Source organism: Hermetia illucens, chromosome 3 (genome assembly GCF_905115235.1).
Source record: "Hermetia illucens chromosome 3, iHerIll2.2.curated.20191125, whole genome shotgun sequence".
Lineage (NCBI taxonomy): Eukaryota > Metazoa > Arthropoda > Insecta > Diptera > Stratiomyidae > Hermetia > Hermetia illucens.
The window spans coordinates 62,076,144-62,092,706 of NC_051851.1; the positions used below are offsets into that span (position 1 = coordinate 62,076,144).

The window sequence follows — 16,563 nt, forward strand, 5'->3', positions numbered from 1 at the left end:
AACTACCTGGATTGAAGGCCAACCTGAATATGGAACATACATAAGGGCGAAGAATCAGCCACACCAACTTAAGTTTAAAAGCTTTTCATGGATACTCCAAAAAAACCTTCACTCTATTCGTAACTCGATGATTTACAGATACTATTCAACTGAGATGTATCTGCGGTGCTCCCTAGTAATTGAATGCTTTTGTTAGTAAAGACTTAGGCATACCAAGGAGTGGGGCGAGCAGTCCAATTTGATAACGTGATATCTGAATGAAGTCCATCTACATTCTGTTGACACCATGTCAGGACGAACTGAAGCGTCGAACTATTTCAACTTCATTTTCCACCCACAGAAATCGGAAAATTGAAAATAAATTGAATCATGTTGAGCTTTTCTTTTATTATACATATCACTGTCTTATCTTCACAACAAATCGGTGTACTAGATTTTTCCTTTCTTAAAAGGTTTAAAATAATTAAAGTTTCTTAAAAAAATGCTGGTTTTGTTACAATAGATTATAAAAAATACTAACATTATGTATTTAACTAAGAACGATAGTTTTTTTTTATTTTCAATAAAAATTAAATTCAACATTTCAGCAGAGCGATCATATGAATACCCGATAATAGGATTCTGACGTTGTATACAAGGCAACAATCGGTGTATTATGTTTCGCCCCCAAACTCAATACGATCTGATCGTAAATGTCAAAGATTATACGTTTGTGCTTCGGAAATCTGGAAAATAGAAAAAGGAAAGGTTTCAAAATAATGGAGTGTACGTGACTTGTATTGTATAGCAAAAGAAAGTATTTAAAATATTTATTAACTTACCGCTCGTAAACGTACATCATTTCTTTGTCAGTCTCTTCTTTAAGCACTCTCGGATTAACTGCGCCTATTATAGCATTTACCACCGCCGACGGTATCTCAGAAATTATCACCTTAAAGTGTTCTTTCTTCCCGAACTGCTGTAGCGTTGAAAACATTTGTTGAATAACTTGGTTCTCAATCCGTCTCCTCATGTTTGAAGATAACTTTTCAGGACCGACGAAGTAGACGTCTACATTAGGCATATTATTCATGTAACTGTTTACAGCGTGATTTAAATTATTTCCCGATGAAGTAGATGCCAACGGAATCGCCGAAGAATCGGTTGGTTGATGTGTATCGCTTCGGAGCATACGGTGTATATATTCCACCAGTTCACTTCGACCAACGCTGCGCTCGTAAAATCGTCCATGAACCCATGATCGTACGCGTAATAACCCCGATTCACCAAACAGTATGAAATGGCTGGCACCTAAATCTTTAGCATGATCTTGTGCTTCGTCCGGTCCACTCCCTTCAACTACGCCGCTACGAATACCAGCACACCATAACGTGCGAAGAATATGAGCGACATCTTTCAGAGGAGGCCTGGATCCTGATACACAGACAACTACATCAATGCTTCGACATTCTTCTTCGAAGCTTTTCCCAACAGCTGACACCAGCTTATCCAAAGAGAAGGATATTCCGGCCCCACTGATAGGTCGATGTGGTATCGATACGTTACACGTTTGTGCTTGCTTTTGATACTCCAACAACATTGTATCGTAGCGTTCACCAACTGCGAAAACTGATTGCCCGGCCGTGCGGTTTGGCTTGAGATCGCCGAGCATTTGCCATACAATTCCGCCAGAGCTTGCACGTTTATATCCAATGGGAAGTCCCGCGTACACTTGCATAGGACACTAAAAGTGAAAGCATATATTTGAAATAATGGGATAAGTCACAGAAACGGTAAACACACTTACAGATACACCCAATGCTTGTGCCAACGCAACCACCAGCTCTAACTCTTTCAACGCTGACTTCGCCAAAGTCGCTGCTTCACCTTTTCCACGAGTAAAGTTCCTCAGAAATGACTGATCGTGATTGGATTTTGGACCTCCAAGAGTGAATTCAGTTAGAAGTAAGTCCATCAAAAACGTTACACTGGACTTCGACGTTCCTATGATTGAACAAAGTGACGAATGCAAGTGAAACTTCGATTTCCTCTCCTCTATGTAGTCCAGAACGCATTCAAACAAATCATCGTACTTTTCAGTTGGAACATTACAATTCAACAGAATGGCACGCAGCAGGCTCGTGTGATTCATTCGTATTCTTATATTTTTTTGCTTTAACAACGGCAGTTCATTAACCACTTCATATGCGACGGATAGAAGCTCCGCATCGACCAAATGACTACCCGGATTCGGTGTAATGATATCGAAAGCACATTCGTAGTTCTGCTTCGGATGGAAGTTGAACACTTTCTTTTCGCGATAGACACGATTTACTGAGTACCGGCGAACCATGTTGGCTCCTGACATGGCAATGTACCGGGCGAAAGGAGCACGGAGATCGTTAGGGAGAATCACCACACTACCCGAATGCGTCATTAATTTCACGGGGTTGTGGGTAACGTAAGTGTTTTTCGAGAATGGAGTAAGAAGAGGCGTTGAGATTTCTATGGCACCATGTTTACGAAATAAATTTATCACTTTATTCTGAAAAGAAAAAACATGAAATGTTTCCCATTTGATTTGAAGGAGTTGTTATCTATTTACCTTAACTATTTCTAAAACAGAGGACTTGGTGACAAGTCCCAAATGGTATGTCAACTCAAGGACTTTGTCACATTCTTGCTGCAGACACCTCGCTACGAGATGTTTGTAGGATTTACTTTGAGGATTAGCGAGAATATGTCGCAGCAGTTCATGAAGTTCACTAGTCTCGAGTTGTGCAACAGGAACCAAGTCGGAAGCGAGAAGCTCCTCAGCAGTAGGTCTCTGTGACGGGTCATGGTTGAGTAGCCAACGAAGAAGCTGGTTCAAATAATTTAGTAATAAAAAATCCTTTTATTCCAAAAAAAATCACGTTTCATCTTACCTCCACTGTTTTACTGTGTTTTGGATCGTTAAGCATATTGTCTGGAATTATAATCGATTCATTACGTAATCCCACAATGGTTTTTACACGTTCCATTCCTGTCTCAAACGGCGGGTTACACATTTCGTAGAGGATAATTCCGAGCGTATACATGTCAACCTTTAATAATTGGGTTCATGAAAAGCACAGTTAGGATGAAAAATAGAAAAAAAATAGAGGAATACTCAAAGCGTTATTATTAGAATGTTGGGCAAATATTTAGTGTACGAATAACGATTTTACATATTTTTGTTAGGAAAATTTGATTGCGAACATCACGTGTGCGCAAATGCCTTTTTGAAATAAACACTGCCAGCGACTACTAGTTACTAATGTTGAATGCACCATGATATCAACTCGTTTTAACAGTGGTCATTGATAGCTGTCCTACGGCCTAAATCACTGTTGACGTGTATCAATGGATTTCAGGAGGAGAAAATAGACAAATTGATCATATGCAACGACCGGCCATCATGAGCGTCAAAGAAACATGGATCTAATCGTAGGGAGGGAGGTGGGTAGTATCGATATTCGTCATTTTTTCCCGTTCAGAAATGGGTTCAGGTCACCTTGATCGGTTGCGCCATCATAGGCCTAATCTAGAATCCACTATCTAGCGTTGGTGAAAATTATACGGATCTAGGGTGAAAATTATGCGGGCCTCCTATTATCCTGTCTTTCACTGGAATGTCTATTTCGCGCCCCTGAGGAAACTGATATCACGTTTCTGAGTACCATCTATAAGATATCCACTATCTTGCTAGGTCGAATAGCCGAGAACATCATTGGCCCATACCAAAGAGGCTTCACTTCAGGCAAATCGGCAAAAGATCAAGTTTTGTCTCTGCGGCTAGCGATGGAAAAACTACTGGAATATGGACATCAGTTGCACCATCTTTTCATCGACCTCAAAGCCGCCAATGTTCGAGGCCAGTTAAAAGCAGCAGGATCACTCTCGAGACCATTCAACATCAACCGCGGTCTAAGACGAGCGTATCATGCGTCCTCTTTAACCTGGGCCCTGGAGAAAGTGATTCACGATGCAGATATGAATGCAAGAGGCACCATCCTCTAAGGCCATCCGACTACTGACCTACGCTGACGATATTGACATTATGGGGAAAACAACCCAAGATTTATAGTCTACCTTAAACCAGGCGGCGCGAGATATCGGACTGCACATTAATGAAGGCAAGACGAAGTACATGGTGGCAACGTCAGCGCCAAAAACAAACAAGTCGGAATACCGGAAGCTGGCGCTTCAAGTATAAAGGTTTTGTGTTCTAGTATGTTCTAGTATGAACTTAAGGGGGTTTCCATATCGGAACGAGATATCATATATTTTGAGGCCTAGACTTCGTTTAGATGCACGACTGTGATTTTTTTCAGATTTTTCGGTTGGATAGGTTTTGAGAACGAGACCTGTTACACTTTTCGGGGGTTATATTTTGAGCCATCGCTCTCCTACGCTTTACCCGATATCAAATATGTTTCGAAAAGTACTAATTGAGCCCTTTCATTTGATACATTCAACATTCTGGGAAAAAAAATTCGCATCTTCCATTGACATGTATGGCGAGCCCGTCCTTAAAGTTGACACAAAAAGGTGGCACTTACTATATTTAAAGGGAACAACATGCTCTCGCCAAATTTCGTGACAATCGGTCTAGCCGTTTCCGAATAAATCGGGTGACAGGTCCTAAGTCGGCATCAACTTAATACTGGACCGGACCAAATGGGGATATAATTCGTAGGCATGTCGTGTTCTATGAATTATATAAAGGAGCAGTCAACATCTGCGAGCCGCTACGGTCACGCTGCTCCCAGGGCGGAGGAGAGGCAGCGTCTGACGATTTGCCTCTGCCCTGGTAAGAAACCGTAAAGCTGTCGTCGCTTGACTTTTTTTTTTAAAGTTTGGGTGCAAGCCCTAAGCGAGGGGTCCGTGGACCAGGAAAGAGAGAGTAAGTTGCTCCCCATTTGGTCCGGTCCAGCATTAAGTTGATGCCGACTTAGGACCCCATCATTCTCAAAACGAGTAGTAAAGGGTTGTGCCATGGTTCGTAGATTTAGCAGATGTATTTCGTTCGGAACGCACCGCGCTTTTAGAGTGCTTGCCCTTGGTTTTCATACTGAAAGTGAGCAGGCGCGGCCAATCAGCCTCACCTCTTTCCTGAACATCCATTTAGCCAGTGTTAGTGCGCCTACCTCAAAGTCAAATACGCAGAAGCCGCTCTTTACGAAATAATTAGTACGGTTGATCGATTGCCACACTATAAGCGTTATCTAACTGTCTTCCTGCATATAGAGACAGCATTCAACAAAGAAGTTCAGATATACCAAAGTCATCAAGAAGGTTCTAACCAGAATATAATTGAAAGGGTTTCTTATGCATTCGATAGAATCCATGCTTTCAACCTGCGTTATCCAATCAGATCTGGGAAGTAACCACTTGACCAATATAGTCTGTCTGATTGACAGTGATGAATGAACTTCTACTGATATTGGACAGGAGCGGGGAGAAGGTGGTGGCATATGCGGATGATCTAGTGATATTGGTGTCAAGAATATTTCCTCCGTTATGAATGAAATCATGGAAAGGTCGTTGGGAAAGGAGTACATGTGGGCTACAAGATGCGGACTCGGCATCAATCCAACTAATACGGGGTTGATTTCAAGCACGAATACCCGGAATTCACCTCACGCGGCTAAATAGACACAAATTGGAACTTTCCTTCAATGTAAAGCATCTGAATGCGATCCGTGATGAGGGTTAAGAAGGTTTATTTATGCCTGCAAGAGGACGTTTGTTAAGAAATCGGGTTCTCGGCCGAGGATAGTTCTCTGGATGTACCCAGCCGTACTCATTCTATCCTCCTAAAGTACGATCTGATTATATGATGGCATGCACTTAGCAAAAAGCCCAATAGGAGGTTGCAATGCAAATAACTGCGTGTGCAGATGTTACTAATGAATCGAAGGTGTGAGTCGGTGCGGTTTTTTTTTTCGGATATACACTGTCTAACCGAGTCGTACAGTATTCCAGGATTCGCCAGACCCGTGCAAGTTGCAGGATTACAGTAATTTGTAGGCCTTTAGGGGACCATGCAACCAGCCTCGGCGCTAGATAAACAATTCTCCGGGAATCTCAAATAAATCTCTAGTTGCAGAGTTCGTAATTGCTACGGGCTGGCTCTGAAGATTTGCACCGAATTTGAATACTAGGACTTTGTGGCATCAAAACGGCGCAGCACAATGACTACTCGCAGCATCCACTGATACCTACGCACCTACCTCATCTACCCCTTGCATAAACATTGCTTGCCGACAGTATCATAATTCTACTAATCCGCCCAACTGAAGTTGAGGACGTATTCAAGTGAATGAAAGAGTTGAAAGTTGAAGTGCGATTGCATATTGAAACTGGCTTTTATTTGATACCAAAGTTTCGGAACGCATTTTTCAAAAATGCATAGAGAAGATATTTGACCCATCGTGCCCCATTACATCTTTTGGTATGCACTGTGGCAGTACCAGAGGAAACCGTCCATTGAGTTAAGTTACTGACCGCAATCCTAAAAACAGAATAATAAGTTTGGCAAATACCTCAAAACCGGCTCGTATCATAGCAAAGAAACAAATTAGCGTGTCCAGATATGGATGATGCAGCACGGGGAAATCTGCGGAAAACAACTGACAACCGATTTCAATAATTCCCAACCACCGTTGATGCCAAACCCAATTTAGCTGTGTTCACTACCAACGACAAAGGCTCAAGAAGAAGGGCGGGCTTACCGTTAGCAGCTCATGATTCAACCTGCTTCAGATTTCTTAAATCTTGCCAACTTTAATAGTTCGTCCATGACTTTTTACAATTGCGTGAAAGTCAGTTCTCCACGCCAACTATGTTTTGAAGACACCCAAGCTGGTTCTACCACCTAACTTACCCCAATCCTTGGGTTTCGAAGCTGGAGAAATTAAAGAGCATTTCTATAGTATATTTGGTGTCAGTGACAGGAAAATCATCCAAAAGGAATGCCTTACCACACCTTCGGGCACATAACTATAATATAAGTGGTAGCGCGTAAGCCGCAAAATATAGCATTGAGAAATTTAGAGGAGAGTTGACGCCGCTGAACCTAATTTTAACGAGGACAAACATCATTAACCAAAATGAGGAATGGAAAAAATAGAAAGAAACAAAACAACAAGATCGGACAAATAACAAAAGTTGAAGGGAATATCAGCAGGAACAAGCTGCAAACCAGCAAAATTAAGGCATAAGGAAAACGCAAAAATATCTCTCAGGGAAGATATACGAGTAAACCATTACTTGGAAGAAATTAGGATTTGTGTAAAGGTGATCTAAACGTCAAATTTGATGAATTGAAATTAGACATAGACAACTATATTCTTGGACATGCTTAAAAAAATCGCGAAAAAGAATTGTAAACTGAAACAAATAGAGAAATTTTAGTAAGAACTGTGAGATGACGCTGACACTCAATTGTAGCTAACGACATCAACATCAGCTTTTAAAAAGCAATCTATATTGTAAAAACGTCGTTTACCACTTTCAGACTTCAGTCTGGACCTGTTGCTTCGAAAAACCATTGAAAGAAAATAGAATTTTCAAGAAAGAAGTCATCCTCTTAACAAAAAACAAATGGTCTCCAAATATTTTAGATGCACTTGGTAATACAGTTCTCTTACTGTTATAGCAGCCGTTATAAGTACTATAATGACAGCTGTTATAGGTGTAGTTACGTTTTATGTTGTTTTCACAGAATCTACAAACATTGTCCACAGATATGCCAAACTTCCCCAAATGGTCTTTTATCTTGCAATCACTTGTGCCAATATAACCATAATGTTCTTCTTGATAAAGTTTAAACAACACTGCGAGCGCTTTGCTTCATATTTTACAATGAGCAACACTGGATTGTTCCATTCCTGGTAATTTCGTCCAGCATAGTTCCTTCAACCTCAACCTCTTCTTCCCTTAATATAATAAACACCTTCCCAATTCTAGAAGGAATTTCATCAATTTAACGGCATGCTCCCTTCCTGTTCATCCGCAGCCTCATTATCTTCTAACCCAGTATAGTTCCGTCGATGATTATCTACTTTGCCATGGTGAGGGAGGTTAGTAAGGAAGATCCTCTAGGGAATCAGTTAAAAGTCTAAACTCAGATTCGCCACTTATTCAAGTGGGAACACATCCAATTGGGACCCGGTTTTTAACGGACGAGCCGAAGCAGCACTTCTAACTTCGCGTTCCAATCAGCGCCACCGGATAAGGCTAGAACCTTGGTAAGTACCTGGTAGTCTCCGCTATATGTAGTGAATGTGGAGAAGAGGAAGAGACTGTCCTGCACTTCATAGGCCGCGTTTTAATTACCGCTCGCGACGCTTGCTACTCCTCCAGAGACAATTACACTTAGCTCGGGAAGACGCATGTCTGCTGATGGGTCGTCGTGGCAGTTGCTGTCAATTTGAAAGTTTTGAAAAGTGGAGTAAAAATGTTGAATGAAAATTCAGCACTATGTGCGTCTGGAAGGGACGAAATTATAGAAGCGATTGTAATTTGAGAAAATCTCAACTCAAAATTTTCTGCTGCAATCAGTTGAGTTCGCTAAAGACAAATGAATATGCCATGACAACTCAGCCCGCTGTCACTGAATGAATTAAAAAGCTCAAAATCAAATGCAGCCAGTGCCAAATGGTTCGCAGCTATATGCAGCTATTCTGATCTCAAACGAAAATACCACGGTAAGATTCTCTTTAACGAAGATTCTCCGCCCCATATATCTCTGGAGGATGGTCACACATTCGCAAAAGCCTGCAAACGCCGCAGTCGGGTGACCATTTTAGGGGGATAGTACAATTGATCTAATAAAAAGCTTGAGTGCTTGTGTGTGCTGTGATTGTTAGCCGCCTCTCAACTGCAGAACATTTTACGGTAGCGGCTTCCAACAATAAACCTGTTCTTAATAGTCAGTCGAATCAGGTTCGTGAGAAAACACACAGATGCACAGAATTATGGTGATGATCACACATCGAATCTGATAGAGATCATTGAAAACCTCCCCTGTTTAAACAGGCTTGTAATTGTAATTTTTAGGCAACGTCAATGTTGTTTTCTTTAGTTATATATGAAGGCATCATAAGGACGACAATAATAAGTGTACTCTTATTATTGTCGATCAAGAGGGATAGATTGACGGCCTGTATCATTTTTTTACGCAAGTAATAACATAAAATACTCACTTTCTGATTATAAACAGATTTTGATGCTTTTCCCGTCAATTCAGGAGCTACATAGAGCGTTGTTCCCACCTTTCCGGTACCAGTTCCAGATTCAATGGCCTGAGGAATAGTGTGCGCTTGCTGTTGATGTTCTGAAGAAGTGTTCGGAAAAAATAAATAGAGCAATGAAATAGAAATCGCTTTCTGTACTCAAACCTTGACTCTGCAGTGCCAGAAAACTGGTTGTAGCTAGACCGAAGTCACCAATTTTGATTTGGTCACGAGAATCCAAGAAAATATTCACTGGCTTTAAATCCCGATGAATCATCCCTTGTTGATGCATATGCGCCAGTCCTTCAGCAATTTCCCGAAAAAGCCGCCACACACGTTCTGTATTTTCATAGAGATTCTCATCGATCGCAGCGCTGAAAGTTGAGTATTTGTGAATTGCTACCTCCCAGTTATTGGCTTTGGCATAACTACCGCAAAGTAAACTTCTCACAAAATTCCATTTGAATATACATGACCTGGATCACGGGTCTCGGTGAAACAGTTTTCTTTTGGGGATCTTCCTCCGTCCTTTCATCCGAGTCATCTTCATCGTCTTCGTAAACGGCAACTTCACCATTGGAATCAACAAACTCAATACCATCAGAATCAGAATCATCTAAATTTTGCCTGTTCAAAAAGTATTCTCTAAATTAATATATACAAATCTAGATGAGCCGATCTCGGTACCGAACGGGACAAAGGCAAAGAAGAAAAGAAATCTGAAATCTTACATGAAACCAATGCTGGAACTATCGCTAGCAACAGACGACTCAATGGCATTTACAACTTGATTTGTTGGTTTCCGATAACTTTCCTGACTGCAGGACCAGTCGCTTCCACCAAATTTATCCTGAAGTTGAAATGGATAGGTGAAATTTTCTTAAGCAACTTACTCTAATTGAACTTACGTCTTCCAAGTCTGAGGTAGTTGTAATCTCTATCCAACTGTTAAAGTAACGAACGACATTTTCATGGTTAAGCCGTGATAAAACTTCGACTTCTCTGGTCATTTTTCGATACAATTGACGACTTCTGGCTGGCAATGGTATACGTTTGATTGCGTATTCTCGATTGTCCAAAATATTTCGGACCTTGAACAGGAAATATACTTTCAATTAATTGAATTTTTGTAAATTAATTTCTTGCGATTGCCGATAAATGCAAGTTCAACATTATATTACCTTGAGAACATCACCAAAAGCGCCCTTACCCAGCCACTGCAAAACCTCAAATTCAGTATGAAGTCTTGAGTGTGTACCCGTTAACGATGGTTGCGTAAATAATGGAGCTAAAGTTTTATTTTCATTTTGGTTTGCAGCAACTTGCGTTATTTTTGCTTTCGCTTCACTAAACAAGGACGGCCGTAAGAAGGGATGCTCGAGAAGATCCGATGCAGATAAGGTTCTGTCTGATTTGCACCTTAATCAAAACTCAAGTTAATTTTTTGGTATACCAAATAGACAAAAATATCTTACTTATCAATAAAATCTCTCATTTCCGGGGGTTGGGTTGGCATTAGGGACTCTATAAGGGCTCCCAGTGCGGGTAAATCTTTGTCAGTCTTTTGTTCTCCGTTTAAATCCAGAAGATTCTGAACTGCCGAGAAATCAGTACATCGTATCGTGCCAGTATTGTCCATGAAAACGGTTGTATCATTCAGGTGGTCATGCGATACTCCATTATTGTGAAGGTATAATAAGGCCTCAAGAACTCCTTTCGCCACCATGCTTGCACCCTCGGCACACCATCCTAGCGATGATGTAATGCTACTAATACTGGTGCCCAAAACAAAGTCCTGCACAAGATAAACGTATAAGCCGTCTTTCTTTTTCATACACATTACACACTCGTAATGAATGAGATTCTTGTGGCGTATGAGAGATAAATTGGAAATTTGTTTCTCGATGTCGTTAATGAAATCGTCAACTTTGGCAGTTGACGATAGTTTCTGATCATTTGCATTGTTCGGATTGTACTTTTGTTCAATGTGTGCATACTTTATATTCCATTCCGCAACGTAAAGAAGCTGCCCGGTGTCGACGTCGATTCCAGAGTAAGCGACGTAGCCTTTTTGTGAGTGCCCTAAAATAATTTAGAGTTGTGTCTAATGTTCAGGAAAGTAGAATAGAATAATTAAGTTTTAATTCGTTAGCGCTATATGTGCTTACGTTAGATAAACACTAAACTCCTCTTAAGTAAAGCAGTAGGAGGCGCCAATGAAAGTTATTTGCATCGGCAAATGTAATAAGATAAAGTGGCAATCTATACAGTAAGGTGGAGAGAGAAGTTCCTCTCCTAGTAATTATATTTTAAGTAATTTTGTCGTTAGGGGCACAACTTCACTTTAAGTTTTAAGAGGAGCAAATACAGCTCAGCTCAACTAGGCAAGTAACACCCACAAATGAATTTAAAAATTGCCTAGATCCATTTCTGACCTTTTGGAGATTATGAGCGCAGCGAAGTAAAATGATGAAGCAGTCTCATGACCTGAGAATCAGATTCAAACATTCAAAAATGTGATCTTTCACGGGATTAGTAGTAGTCGAGGGAGATCCCGCATGGAGACCAGTTGGTTAATTCGAATTAAACTAGAATTACTTTTAAAATTAAATTTAAATAAAAGTGCAAGCAAGGTTACAAAAATAAAGAGTTCATTCTTGTTATTAAGCCTAGTGTGTTTCTGAATTTGGACAGAGACAAGAAAAGAACCTCTGAAGTGATTGTAGCAATGAGATCCACATTCCTAAAATCTAGACTGGTGCGGTAAGAGCAAGGGGACAAAGTTCAGCCGGCTCAGATCGTCAGAGCCAGCTGGTTACATTCCCGAATGAAGGCAGTTCTTCTACCTTGCAGATAGAGATCTCTCTAAGGTCATCAAAGAATGGTTTACCTAGTGTCCGGCTCAGCTTCAGCTAGAGACATCGCAAAAGAAGTGCCTTGCTTCTCCCTCCCCTCCGCAGCTTCGGCAATGCGACCTGTGGGGTACGCCGTGTCTGCGGCATGATCCCCTATGGCCCAGTGCCCCGTGCAAACCACCGTATCTTGTATCTGTCTGGTCAGTCCGCCCGTTCATTTATCTCTATGTTCCTATTACCGCGAACCTTGAGGAGGCAGATCTTAAGTGTGCCACCCAGAATGTTGAGCGTGCTATGTTACGCTTGCGCCTCCGATCACACCCTAGCCTAGACTTCCTATATTGCCAGTATTTCTGCTTGGAATATACTGGCGAATTCTAGAAGACTGTACGATTCGGCTACACTGCGTGTATCCAAAAAAAAACTCCTTCAATAATTAAACAAACCATCTTTGATCTGTCGGTGAAGTCTTCCACTCTGCCCTGGTCGGAAAGTCCACAGAAAGAAGACTACATACAAGAGGAGCAAATCCAGAGACAAAAGGACACGGAATATCATTGTGTATCTTTGAAGTAGGGACCGTAACCCATATGGGTAATGTATTGGTGTGTCGAGGCCGCGTCGACGATTTTCTTGCGTGTGTCTCTCCATCCTATGTGACAAGCCGTAAACAACTGCGCAATGCCACATGTTCGCAACCAGGTAGCGCACATACACGGTACTAACACACTATAACGGTATAGTTTCCGATTCCACAGAAGGGTTCTGGTCCATGTAGAAGCGTCCCTGCTCCCTTCCTGGCTAGTTCCTCCGCTGCCTCATTGCCTTCCAACCCAACATCATAGACATGATGTATATTTCCGCCAGAAATATGCTAATGTGCTTCAAAGTACATTTTCCTTGAACCAATGACCCCGGCACCCGCTCTCTCTCTGCTATGAGAAATACGTCAGTGTACCAAGTAATCAATTGCTGGTTTAAACCGTATGTCACAGCCACGCTCTCCCAGTTTGTCCTGTTATTTCAACGTGTTTCAACCTTCTTATTGAAGTGAAACCTCGTTGTCGTGTTATCCCTTTGAGTCAATAATTCGGGGTACTGCCTGGAAAGAATCTTAATCTTCATTCGATTTAGGCAGCTCTCCGTCTTCCTGATACTCCCGGCCATCCTGAAGATTGCCCTCTTTGCCTGTAACTGTATGTACAGATGGAGGGGAATTAATCTCAGATCTCCAGGGATGCCGTTGGGATTATCCTCCTTGCCCCACTGATGCACACTCAAGCCAGTCTCTCTGGTTGTGATGCTGAGTTCAGTTTTTTTTGTCCAGATTACCGCCCCATAGGTAATCATAGGCCTTACTATTGCAGTGTATACCCAAAGTAGTATCTACGTAGTAGTATCTGCGCCTACCTGCAAGCCATAAGAGCCTTCGTAGCTTTTCGACATGCAAATATTTTACCTTGAGGTTTTACCCCCATGCCATGTAACCTAATCAACCTTACGTGGTTTTGGCTGGGTTGATGCGCAGCTGCGCCTACCTGCACCTTCCTCCAGTCACTAGTAACCCTTTGTCCAGTTTGGATTCACATAGGAGGAGCGCATCCAATGCCATACTCCACATAAGCGATGATAGTACCCCGCTCTGTGGACAACCTTAAGTAATATTCATGACAAGATGTAAAGTTTGTTCCTAACATTGTGTCCATCCAGACAGCCAGGGTGTTTTCCACTCCCTTGCCGATCAGGGCATCTTGTATCTCTGTGTGCGATGTGCTATCGAATGCTCCCTCGATATCGAAAACCGCACAAAGTGCTATTTGTTTTGTTTCTTTGGCATCCCGTAATACATCCATTAGCTGATACAGAGCAGTTTCGGTTGACACTCCTGCACGGTAGGCCTATTGGCACAAATGTAGGAGATTATGCATATGCGTCAATGATAACTTTTGTTGAGATCTTCCACCACTGTTTCCAGTTCCAGTCCGGTCGAAAATATACAACGATTTTTCTTCACCATAAATTTTGGATCAATGCACTGAGAATTGAATCGCCTGTATAGAATCTTCTAGGCCCACGGGAAAGTTTTTCGTGGAGTTCGGCATGCATTTGGCGTAGCCCATCTGGAATGTCCAGATTTCCCGAGGTATTTCATCTGGAATTTTAATATGGCCATAGGTAGTACTGCAGACCATATCGTGGTTTTAATATGGAGGTCTAGGGGAAGGAGGCATAAGAGTACATTGAGAACATCTGCCGGGCAGGACTACAGAGCCACAGTAATACCTGGACACGCGTTCTTTTGAATCCTATTAGGCTTTCTTCAGTTATACTTTTTGCTCAACACCTGCCACTACACAATCGTACGGTGCAGGCGTAGAAGACCTTCATAAACCCCTTAACAGCCCAAATTAGCTTCGGATCAGGCTTACACCCAGATGCATTACTTCAGAGGAATGAACCAATATTTGTCCTTTAAGGTCCGGTATCTCCACCCTGTTCTTGTGCAATATGCACACAATTTCCTCCACCACTGACAACTAGAACGCCGGAGAGATAGCGATACCTTGGGGTATACCTCTGCTCACAGCCCTGGTCAGATCAGGCTGGATCTCAAATCTCATAATCTCTCAAATTACCGTTCATTTTCCTAACAATGAAGAGTGAAAGCTCAATAGTACATTTAAATTAAAATAAAGCAACAGTGAAGTGCAACGACAAACATCAATCAATCACCAAAGATAAGTTCCAATGCAGAGATATTCGCACATACTGTCTTCTATCAAAATTATCTCGAAACAACACAACAATTGCTATTTATAGTTTCACTTAATTGACTACGCGGGAAAAATTAGAAAAATGTCCAATCTTTGGCGCTCGGCCAACATGGAATTATTGAGAAAGTTCGGAAGTGAGTGTTTGAAGGACAATTTCGGTTTGTCTAAGGGTGCCCTTGACATGCGTGATCGAAAACACGTGATCAACAGACGCCTCCATTTACTATGAATTTACTCTTGGATATGCTCCACTAATTGCACTATTTATGTGCTAACAGTCGCCCAATAAGCACCCAATTTGTCACTCGCATCAAAATAACACATCAACAAGTGTCTTATCAGCGAACCGATTACTTATGCCAATTGATATTGATAACTGTTGCGGAAGCGATGGCAGCACATTCTAGATGCTCCAGTTTTATCTTATCAAGGGAAAGTGAGCTTCTATCTGCCTTCGTCCTTAGCTACTTGGTGGGTACTTGGATGGCACCCCTACATGCAATAATGACGACACGTATATAGAGAAAATCTTACCCAAGCAACAGCCCCTGCGGATCTGCCTGCCAACCTTTGGGAAGTAGAGCATGTCGCTGTTGCGATGGTCCGAGCACTTGTTAGGGTAGCAATGCCCTCGGTAGTAGGGAGACGAGTTCTCAGAACTTTCGGAGGAACTCTGCTGCCGCCGTTTGTCCGCATTCGATTCACTGATGCTGCGACGTGGTTCCCGCCTTTTTCGTTCGTTCTTGAACACCTCCTTCCGCTTCTCAATCATCTCACGTAGATTCTCCTGTTCTTCGGTTTCCTTCAACTTCTGTTGGTTGAGCATCTCCTGCTCGCGCATTTGCCTTTGCTGGAGCATTTGGTCGTAGAAGCTCAGGCTTGGTTTGTTGTGTTTGTGGAGGAACCCCTGGCGGGAAACGTATTTTAAGTAGACTAAAAAGCCGGATCTAAAGCGAACAAAGTACCTGAACTGTCTGCGCCAAGTCCCATATCATCACCTCTCCTTTCAGCGATGCCGCCTGCTTCTGAAGTTCTTGTAGCAATTCCTCAATCAAAGAGTCGGATATGCCCTTTGTCTCCTCGAGTGAAATTTTAGGAACCCTAAGTAGGAGGGGGTGAAATCTTGACCGCCAGATAAAATAGTGGACGAGAAACTTACACTTTTGGATACTTGTTAGGGCATGTCACGTGCAATTTGGTCCAAACGTGAACTTTCTGGTCGCCCGAAGAGCCTTTCAGCGGCGTCAAATGAATCCGCAGGTCAAGAGGCTTCCATCCGTCCGAGTTGTCACGCAAGTCCTCAACGTCCGGGCCGTAAATTGACTAAAAGGCAAATGGTCAACACAAATTAGCAAAAACTAAGCCCTCGCGGGAGCATCCCCAAAAATCAGTTAAATAGCGGAAAATACGCGTATCGCCGCACTCACCTTAATCACTTCGAGTTCGCTATTTTGCCGATCCCGTATGGTCTCTTTCGAAGCCATTTCCGTCACGCAATCGAAGGTGCTGCACTTCACAGCGGCCTCATTTCCGCATCCGATCGACAACTTTTCAATTCAGTAAATTCGGTAGATTTCGCTCCAATTGGAATTGAATTCTGTTTATGCTTTCGCTCTCCCGTCGCACGGCTGTCAGGTCGCAAAAAACACGTTTGCACTGGCCTGCGAAGCGGCCGCTTGACAGCCGACCAAT

At 42.2% G+C, this 16,563-nt stretch overlaps 1 protein-coding gene across 2 annotated transcripts; it reads right to left on the minus strand.

Annotated features, from left to right (window-relative positions):
- Positions 1–367: 367 nt before the first annotated feature.
- Positions 368–16,532, minus strand: LOC119651887 (eIF-2-alpha kinase GCN2). Of its 2 annotated transcripts, XM_038055709.1 has the most exons (17): positions 16,299–16,531; positions 16,031–16,194; positions 15,837–15,972; positions 15,406–15,778; positions 11,240–11,346; positions 10,718–11,037; positions 10,424–10,661; positions 10,151–10,333; positions 9,974–10,092; positions 9,675–9,869; positions 9,408–9,616; positions 9,213–9,343; positions 2,907–3,065; positions 2,585–2,842; positions 1,787–2,524; positions 822–1,723; positions 368–725 (listed from the first exon to the last, which is right to left on the minus strand). In XM_038055709.1, the coding sequence occupies exons 1-17, from the start codon at positions 16,353–16,355 to the stop codon at positions 596–598; spliced, it is 4,419 nt and encodes a 1,472-aa protein (XP_037911637.1). In that variant the 5' UTR covers positions 16,356–16,531; the 3' UTR covers positions 368–595. The 2 variants fall into 2 exon arrangements, with proteins under 2 accessions (XP_037911637.1, XP_037911636.1); XM_038055708.1 differs by having other exon boundaries at positions 10,718–11,324; positions 16,299–16,532.
- Positions 16,533–16,563: the final 31 nt, after the last annotated feature.